At 42.3% G+C, this 10,355-nt stretch overlaps 1 protein-coding gene across 1 annotated transcript; it reads right to left on the minus strand.

The window, feature by feature from the left end:
- Window positions 1–2,350: 2,350 nt before the first annotated feature.
- Window positions 2,351–5,191, minus strand: LOC147600855 (uncharacterized). Its single transcript, XM_086746713.1, has 2 exons — window positions 3,852–5,191; window positions 2,351–2,369 (listed from the first exon to the last, which is right to left on the minus strand). The coding sequence occupies exons 1-2, from the start codon at window positions 5,189–5,191 to the stop codon at window positions 2,351–2,353; spliced, it is 1,359 nt and encodes a 452-aa protein (XP_086602839.1).
- Between the last annotated feature and the right edge of the window lie 5,164 nt (window positions 5,192–10,355).

Below are 10,355 nucleotides of genomic sequence, written 5' to 3' on the forward strand. Positions count from 1 at the left end.
GCACCACGTAGGGATAATAAGGTCAGGATTGCCAATGAGAAAACTCAGGAGGGCTTTTATTATGGAGCTCAAGTGATGACAGAGAAGGCATGGGGTATCAAGCACTCAGAAGTCAGCTTTTTCTTTGAAGGGACAAAAGAATAGTTTCTCTGCTTGTGAGTCTAGAACTGAGAGACCACTGAATTTCTAGATTTTGAGGAAATGTCAAAGGAATGAAGTGAAATCTTGGTACCTTTGACTTTAGTTAACTCAGGAAAGAACAGCAGAATTAACTTGTATGGACATATTGTTGATTTTTTATGTATTTCATTGGTTAGTTAGCTCAACATGAGAGATCTTTGATTGCATGTTATTTTTGGGTTGTTTTCCATTGCTAAGCATGTCACAGTGTGTCATCTCAATGCTATAACTGGGCTCTAACACAGGCCAGGTACAGGATAACATAGATGTTTTCCAGCTGAACCGGAGCTATGAAAGAGCTGTTAAGGCAGAGACCAAAGGAGGGTGCTTCAGAGAAGAAAGTCTGTGAAGGAAGCAGTAGGACAGTGTGATTATCTAGAAAAGAAGCCAACCCAATGAGAACTGAGTAGGGGACAAAATAAAAAAAAACTGAGAAGTCAGAGTTTATTTAAACATAAAGATTGTTGAGAACAAAGAAGAGAGTTTCTTTTACTTTGTCACCTGCAGGCTAGTATTTTGAGGGTTTCTATTGTGAAGTTGTCTTTCCTGCAATCAATAAGACTAAAAATATTGTTAAAGTTCTTGATAAAATATGAAAAGTGAGCAATGCTGCAACATCCATTTGTAAGCAGGCAGGTGATTTGCATGAGAAGAGCAGTTGTGATCCTCTCTGAAAGACAAGATTTCAAAAGAAGGTGTCTGCATGTGTATCTCCTATTAATTTCAATGGGAAATACAAATATACATCAGGAGATTATATGCCTATGAATTTAAAATGAATGTCTGATGCTATAACACATATGAGGAATCCGATTTATTAGGAGAAAAGCAGCTAGACAAGATTTTAGAAGATTAAACAAATACATATGTAACTTGATGAATAATCAACAGTATAAAGTTTGTTAATGTGCCTATAGCTCTGGTTGGTACCCAAATATTATGCAAATTTACGTTCTAACACTGTGCCTAGCATAACAATGTATTTTTATTTCAGTATTTTTGCTGCTTTGTACACAGCTTTTGCTGTTCATGCTGTCACACAATAGGTTGTCTGATTGCAGTGTGCACTATAATTTAAGCCTTCATTAAAAAATGCACTCTCTAATGGATCTTTAATGGAGTTTCTCTTTAATGAGGAAAGTAGAAATGATAATTAATATTGAACACAGGAAGGCTTGATCTTTATTTAGGATGAGCAATTTTACACCTCTCCCGCATTGTAAGAATTCCTTAATGTATAACACACATTTCTAGCCACACTAAGATACCAGAGTAGGTACAGAAGCTTAGGGATGAGTCTCTGATTTTTTTTTTTTTTTTTTGAGACTTGTTTCATGCAGAGAGTCAGAGCCAATATGTCTCAGGGAGTTAGCAATGTGTGAAAAGAAAGTAACAAAACAAGCCTTCGACTCTGCCTCCTGGGGGTTTAGTCACAGCCACATAGATATGGGTAAGTATGCTCCGACCCAAAGATGGGCTCCTGAGCTGGTCAGAAAGTGATACTTTTTGCAATGAAAAATCTCAGTAAAATCCAATATTGTCTTTTTGGCCATGCCAATAACCTTCCTTACCAAATTACACTTTAAGATTAACATTTAAATTACATTTTTACTTTAAATATATATTTTAAATTTAAAAAAAAATGTTCTGGGAGACAATGTTAACAAACTATTGTTTTTTTCATCCAATATGTGGAAACCCATGCATGACAATACTGTGAAAGACTCCTCCTCTGCTCCCCTCAATATCATGCCTGGAAGTACAGATATCGTGGACAGATTTCCCAGGAGTTCCTTGCTTTGAGTTGCTGTCTAATGTAAGTCAATGCTTTGTGCACTGCTGAGAGAAGCACTAGTGAAGGTGAGGATCCATCTATGTTTTTAATATGAGACTGAACATTTATTTGATTTGATACCATGTATACATATCTATACATAAAACCTTTAAAACTGCACTTCCATCCTTTCTGTTAACACTTTCCATCTTTTAAGATGTCCAGCCAAATCTGTAGGACAGCTTTGAGCCCATTTCACACGTTCCACAGCTGGACAGCCCCCATGCATTGAATGATCCACAGCTCTTTCTATTGCCAGGCTCTCTGGTCTCATTCACTGTTCCTTATTGCTATTGTCTGCCTATTAGTCATTATGTTGTGAATAAGTCAGCTGCTTTATTCTTTTTCCTCCCTTCTGAAAAATAAAGTAAGCTTTTGCATAACTTTTCAAAATTTGCTGAATTTCCACAGGGACTAATATTCCCTGAGCTGGTTTGAGCAACAGTGTCTGGATACAACTATCACAGTCATTTCCCCTGGTACCATTGGCATCCTCAGAAGATGTGGCATTAATAGATTTATTTATTCCTGTCAACAAAATCCTTCTTCTCCATGAAAAAAATAGTTCACATTCATCTGTGACTGTCTTCCCCATTTGACTCTGTAATCCTTCCTCAGTCCTGCTTCTCTACAGAGAAGAGAACTTGTATAGACGAACACCCTGTCTTTTTACAACCGACTAAAGATCTATACTTTAGTGAACAGACTTAATGAGTATTAATTCAGAGAACGGACCTAACAAGTACTAACGAGACGGTCTAACTAAGCAACCCTCTACTAGGAAAACTCGTGGATTCTGATCTGTATGTAACAAATTTTCAACATAAGGATACAGTAGCAACTTAGAGTACTGAAGTTGTCACAAATACATTTGCTCTGTTTTCTTTTGGGCCAACAGTAAAAATAGAAGTGAGACACTCTACCTGAGCAAGACCCTTAATCCAAGGTGTGTTGGCTTGCAGACGGGAACTGAAAACTTGGAAGTCATTCTTCTTCAAAGAATTCCTTCAAGTCAACTTTTTGTGTCTTGGTTTTCCTATTATAGTGTGATTGTGCACCACTTTTTTTATATTCTCATTTGATTACAATTCATTAAAAATATGTGCATGTACATATAAGTGTGGATAAAGGCAAAACACAAAGAGAAGGACAGGTAAAGCACCTGATATTTTTTTCTTTATTGCTCTGCTTTTTGCCCTTTAAAGTTCTGCTTTCACATTTCACCTGTTCCCTAGGATGTGATCAGGAGAAATGAGGTCCCTGGCAGGTTGTCCAGTTTGTCAGTGTTTCAGCATGACTTCTCTGTATTTCCTATATAAGGAAGACCTTAAATAAATACATAAATAAATAATTTCAGGTCTATAAATATCAGATGTGTTTATTAAATCACCTCAGTCTGGGACTCCTGTTGACGCGGAAGAAACGGACACTGCTGACGACCAATATGATCAAGCAAATGCCAATTTATTGTTGATACATCCCGGTTAATATAGCCCTTCTAATTCCGTATCATGCGCAAGCTCTCTACTAATTGGTTAACTATATCATGCACGCGCTCCTAGCTAAAGTATGATTCGTTAAGTCTCTATGTTCACGCGCACGGCTCTCTCCACCTGCACCCTGTATCACGTTCAGCCCCCAGTCACGTATGCCAGCTGTTTTCCTTCTTCTCAAGGTTGCTTCGTTTACTTTCTCACAGGAAGCTTCATTACTTTCTCACAGACGGCCTCATTATTTTCTCGCAGGTGGCTTCAGTATTTTTCTTACAGGCAGCTTCAGTACTTTCTCACAAACGGCCTTATCGATGTCCTTGAGGCCTGCTACTCAAAAACACAACAATTCCATTCGGTCTGGATTGTTCACTAAGTGCCCCTGGCTCTCCAGGTATCCAACAAATCCCCCTTTTTGTTTTTGAACAATCCAGACCCCAGTCATCATACGTTCCATAACTTTCACAAAGCATTTTAAAATACACCCCAATACCATTAGTGCCAACAGCAAAGCCACTAATATTACCAGCCCATGTACTATCAAATCTTTTAGCCAACCTGTGACTCCCAATGATTTTAGCCAGTCCGAAAGTCCATTTTCCACCTGTATTGCATGCATGTTCCGGCGTAACTCTGCCAACTGATAGTGTATTGATTTAGAGTGATCAGAAATATTCATGCAACACATACCTTCAAAATCTTCACATCCATGTCCATGCGCTAATAACAAAAAATCAACGGCTGCCCGATTCTGCAAAATAGCATGACGCATACTATCCATGTCTTCTAACAATCCCGATAACATGCTAGAGGTTAAATTCATTTGCTTTTGTGCCCAACAAGCTAATCTATTTAAGCTAGCTAAAGCTTTTGCAGATGCCGCCCAAGGAACAAATATAGATAATACTATACGCTCAGCTGTACCCATTAGGGTTAAATTGCCGTCACAGTTGGGAGCTAATACTTTTAGTGATCTCCTTGCTCGAGTACGATTTCGCAATACTTTCATATATGGAGCAAACATTATCAATTTTCCAAAATAACATGGTCCTCCTATAGCCCCTTTTGGCACTCCTGACCAGGCCCGATCCCCACAAATTAAGAAGTATCCCGGGGGTATGGCCTTGGCCGTGTCATTCACCCAAAGAGGCATCTTTGAACCTTTGATTTCTGCTCCCACTGCTCCATTACAATAATCTCCTGAGCTGTTTTGATAAGTATACACAGGTTTTCCTTGGGCGTCAGTCATTTTACTAGTTACATTAGTCCATTGGTTCCTGTTCCATGCTGTACTTACCCCCTTTTCTGTAAAAAGGGGACCTCCCAGCATAAAACAAGACCCTGAACCATTTAAGGATCCCATTAGATCTAATTCTTGTGGATCCCAAGGCAAACTGTGATTTAAATGCCTAATCACCAATGCTGCAGCTATTCCAATTTGATTGCTATTCCCAGAACAACACACCGGTTTCTGTCCAGGGCGGAGGCTGGCACACTCCATCTTTGCGTGGCATGTTTGATTCACCACAGTCTCATTCAAAACAGTGTGATTATTGACCCATCCTTTCCAGTCATCCGGATTCCAATAGGGAGTACCAATCAGACACGTACGAAAAGGATCAGCAGGAGTAGCCATTGACACACAAAACGATGATTGGTTTGTAATGTTGGCAAATGTCAGCCACATGTTTGGTCTGGGGTCAATACGATGTAAGTCTACAGTCTCACCAACACACCCAGTTACCAGCATCAGGAGGATGATGATGATGCATCCTGCTGTCCCAGGTCTTCCTTCCAAGGTTTCACCCATCGACTTGGAACCCATCGTGGTCCTTCGTCTGTCAAAACACAAACATAACCTCGACCGGTCATTTTCACTTCTGCCGGACCTCTCCATTCCCCAGTTTTTAAATCCCGGTATTGCACCTTCACCGAATCACTTTTCTGCAGTCCAGATTGCAATGACATATGATGAATTACAATTGGAGGAGATTCACGGTCTCCTGTTAATCTCAGATAATTTAGCACATAAAGCGCTTTTGCAAGCCTTTCAGAGGGTGCCGGCTCTCCCCCTTTTTGTTTTTGCAAAAGCGATTTTAAGGTGGCATGTGCACGCTCTACAATGGCTTGGCCTGTAGGGGAGTGAGGAATACCTGTTATTCTGCGAATACCCCACAGTTGGCAAAAGCGTACAAACGTTTGCGAAACATATGCAGGGCCATTGTCAGTTTTGATTTCTTGAGGAGCTCCTAGTGCGGCAATGGCAGCATGCATATGCTTCAGAACATGTTTGGCTGTTTCCCCTGTTTGAGCAGTGGCCCATATTGCATGCGAGTAAGTGTCAATACTGACATGCACATACTTCTGACGTCCGAATTCTGCAATATGAGTAACATCCATTTGCCATAATTGCAAGGCACCTAAACCTCGAGGGTTGACCCCAAGGCCTAGACCAACTCCTGATTTTTGACAAGCAGGGCAGGACTGCACTATTCCTCGAGCATCTGAGAATTTTAAATCAAATTGTTTCGCTAGTACTTTAGCAGATTGATGTAAGAAATTATGAGATAAACGAGCCTGCTCAAACAGGTTAACTGTTTGATTTTTCCATGCAGCAGCGACTAGCTTGTCTACTATGTTGTTTCCTATAGACAAGCCTTGGTTAAACTGATGACTGCAAATGTGTGTTATAAAATAAGGTTCTCTACGTTGATTTAGCAAAAACAACAGCTGCATCAATAACATATACAAAGTATTATTTTTTACTGTTTTTATCATGGCACGTTCTAAACGCTGTGTCGTGCCCACCACATATAATGAATCTGAAACAACATTTAGAGGCTCATCGTGCCACTGTTGAAAGGCCCACACCACTGCTCTCAGTTCAAGCGTCTGCAGGGAGTCCGTGATGTAACCTGTAAGAATTTGATGATTCCATTGGTTATTACTGTACCAAGCGATGGCAGCTCGTTTAGATTTCCTCCCAGCATCTGTAAATACTGTGAGTCCTTCTACTGGTACTTCCGACCTGCGAGGGGCTTCTTCAAAGTCTTGATTTTGCAACAGTGACAAAAGTTTGGCTGAAGGATAATGATTAGTTACAGCACCTGGGTAGTCAGCTAAAGCTACTTGAAGCATCTCTGAAGTTGCTAACAGCCAGTCCAAATAATTTTGAACTATAGGTACAAATAGCCTTGTAGGTTCTTGAGCTGACAATTCCAAAATCCTTCTTCTGCCTTTTATAATCATGTTAGCTAACAGCTCGACCCTTGTACAAACTGTGTTTTTGGGTTGGTAAGATAGAAATACCCATTCCAAAATTCTAATGTGCTGTTCTTCTGATTGCACTATGAGCCCTATTAAATGTTGTCGCTTTGGTGTCGAATTAACAATCAAAAACTGTAAAGGTAAATCATTAATTTTTCTTTGTGTGGTAGCTGTTAGAATTTTTTCTACAATCTGGTCTAACACCTGTTTCTGTTCTACTGATAAAGTTCGCCGTTCATTTGGTTTGGTCGTAGTTCCCAACAGGGGCATTAAAGGAGCTAAATCATCATTAGTGATTCCAGTGATGGATCTTACCCACTGTATGTCTCCCAACAATTTCTGAACATCTGAGAGGTTCTTAATGTCTGTATGAATTTGTATTTTTTGCGGTCGCACCGTGCTTCCAGTAATTACCCAGCCTAAATATTGCCATGGGCCTTGACGCTGTACTTTTTCAGGGGCAATTTTTAGTCCTTTTGGCTCTAAAGTTTTTATTAACTCTTGTAATATTTTTTCTGCATTCATTTTTTCGCCTGCTATTAAGATGTCATCCATATAATGATAGATTAACAAAGACTGATGCTCTTGCCGAAATGGCTGCAGAGCCCATGCGACAAAATTCTGACACATTGTGGGGGAATTTTTCATGCCTTGGGGTAGCACCACCCATTGATACCTTTTAGCAGGTTCCTGCTTGTTAACTGCTGGTACCGTGAAAGCAAATTTTTCTGCGTCATCTGGATGTAAAGGAATGGTGAAAAAACAATCTTTTAAATCAATAATAAGTAAATCCCAATTTTCAGGGATCATTACAGGGGAAGGTAATCCCGACTGTAAAGTTCCCATATCCTGCATGACAGCGTTTACTGCACGTAAATCATGCAGCAGTCGCCATCTACCCGATTTTTTTGGAATAGTAAAAACGGGGGTGTTCCAAGGGCTTATAGATGGCACAATATGACCTGCTTCCAATTGCTCATGTACTAGGTTCTGTAATATTTGCAGCCTATCCTGCTTTAGCGGCCATTGGTCTACCCACACTGGGGTTGCCGTCGTCCAGGTGAGTTTTAAAACAGGCTGCTTGACCATGGCCGCCCCTAAAAAGGCTGGGTTACAAGCTGGGCTTTCATTTGGGACAGCACGTCTCGACCTAAAAGAGCTATAGGCATGTGCATTACATACGGCCTCGTGGTAACTACTGTACCATCTTGAAAATTAAATGACACTATTGATTTACTGATCATCGTGCGCTGTGCGCCTCCCACCCCTACCACAGTAGTAACTGCCGGTACCAATGGCCAATTACAGGGCCACTTTGTTGCAGGAATAATGGTAACATCTGCACCCGTGTCAATTAGCATCGACAGCGCCAAGGATTGTCCATTAGGATGTTTAATTGTGACCTTTTCTTTTGGCTTTCCCCTGGCGATATCGATTGCCAATAAGACACTTGGCGCGCCGGTGGAACCAAAGCCTCCCCGGCCGCGGACGACCGAGTGTGCCCGAGGAACACATGCATGAAACGGTACCAATTGTGCTATCTTTGATTGTGCTGGTATGGTCAGGGGTGGTGTTAGTGTATACACCATAATCTTTATAGTCCCGCAATAATCTGCATCAATGATTCCAGGCACTATAAATATGCCTTTTCGAGACACTGATGAACGGCCTATAAGTAATGCACTTAACCCATGCCCTAACGGTCCTTGCTGATCAGAATCAACTAGTTGAACCTCTGAAGTTGTTAATGTCACATCTACTGCTGTTGCCAAGTCCACTCCGGCACTGCCGACTGTGGCGGCCGCGCAGCGGTCCAAGCACCCTGTACTTGTGTCGTTGCGCGTGGGTGGAACGCGCTCCGTGCCCTGTTTCCCGATCGCAAACAATCCTTAGTGAAATGACCCAATTTTCCACAACTAAAACACCTTTTGTTCTTTCTCTTTGCCTGCTTTTTTGGTACCAAGGGTTTAACTGCTGCACCTACGACAGCAGCCATGACTGTAGCCTTTTCTTCTTCTACCATTCGCTCGGCAGTTTCCAGCAGTTGCCCTGTACTAGATCCTTTTGGCAGCACACTAAGGACTCTCTTAGTTTTTTCATTAGCATTATTAAAGGCAAGCATATCTAAGAACTTTGCTTTCATGTCATCATCCAGATCAGGGTGACCCATTATTGCAGCGTGCAACCGATCAATAAATTTCCCATATGGTTCTGTGGGACCTTGCCTTACTGACGTAAAGGCAGGTCCGGACTTTTCATCGTGCACCCTAGCAAGTGCTTTATAAGCCAAATCTTGGCTCAGTTCTAATACTTCGGTAGCAAATCGCGCTTGCCAATCAGATCGTGTGTAGGGTCCCGCTCCCATCAGCATTTGAGTTTGCACCCCGAATAATGGATCACCCTGTTGCCGAGGAGTTGCAGCTGCCTTATCACAAGCAGTCTGCCAGTGCTGAAAAAACTGCAGCTGCTGTGACGGCAGCAAAAGCATCTGGACAATCATTCTAGTATCATAAGGAGTTAACAACTGTGACAAAAAAATATGCTGCAACACAGTTTGAGTGTATGATGATTTTAGCCCATACTGAGTAACTGCATTTTTAGCTTCCTTCAATATTTTCCAATCTAATGCCTGCCACACACTTCTCCCGGTATTATCAGTCACAACTGGAAATGCCATAGGAAAAGGCTCTCCTTCTATCAAAGCATCTCGAATCACCTCTTTCCACCGTGCTATCGGATTCAAATCCCCGGCCCCTCCCGCCAGCGTCCCTTGTAAAGGTGCAAAAGGACTGATCTCACCCGATGGTCCATCCGGAACGAATAGGTTGGACGCTGGCAGGTCTCGATGTGGCACAGGCGAAGGAGTTGACAAGTTTCCCAGTGACGCTTCTAGGCGAACCTCTAGGGCTTCTAACCTTTTTAGCGTCTCTTCCAGCTGTGCGTCCTTGGAGCCAGATGAATGTTCATCCCCCTCCTCCTCATGCCGTGGTGGCGCGGAAGAAGGTGGTAATGGGGGATAAACCGGAGCTGTCGGTGTCGGCGAAAAGACTCGTGACTCTGAGCCTGCACTGGCGCAGTGTGGCGGGGTGCCTGGTAGTGGTACATCTGGTGGTGAAAGGCTTTCGGCAGTTTTTCCTTCTGGTGCTTGTATATCTATAGTTATAGGGGCTGTGGCTGCAGCTCCTGCAGTCCTTGCTGGGACTCGAACCCCCCCACCCTCAGCACGAGCCGGGGCGGCGGCAGGGCTCATTAAACCCGAGAACGGCATGCTAGTAGCAGAGGTGGACCCGCCGGCTGGAGTTAAGGCCGCAAAAGCAGATGCGGCAACTGAACGCTCGGCTTTCATGCTTATCAGTGTTTCGTTAATTAGCCTCCACATAGTGGAGAGTTTGCTCGCCTCCTTTGATCCTTTACTTACTTCATCCCACAGCTCTTTTCCTATCTTTTCCCATGTCGGGAGTTCAAAAGCATCATCCACTGTGGGAATTAATTCCCTTTTCTTTGCCCACTGCAGCAAAGCTTCTAGGACGGCCGAGTCATAACTCAGTCCTCTCGCAGAGAGCATATGTTGGAGAAGCTTAACC

Source organism: Chlamydotis macqueenii, chromosome 4 (genome assembly GCF_036417535.1).
Source record: "Chlamydotis macqueenii isolate bChlMac1 chromosome 4, bChlMac1.mat, whole genome shotgun sequence".
In the NCBI taxonomy this organism is placed as follows: domain Eukaryota; kingdom Metazoa; phylum Chordata; class Aves; order Otidiformes; family Otididae; genus Chlamydotis; species Chlamydotis macqueenii.

What these genes read in the sequence shown, in the direction of transcription:
- LOC147600855 (XM_086746713.1), bottom strand. Translation starts at nt 5,191, where the DNA reads ATGTGGCTGACATTTGCCAACATTACAAACCAATCATCGTTTTGTGTG.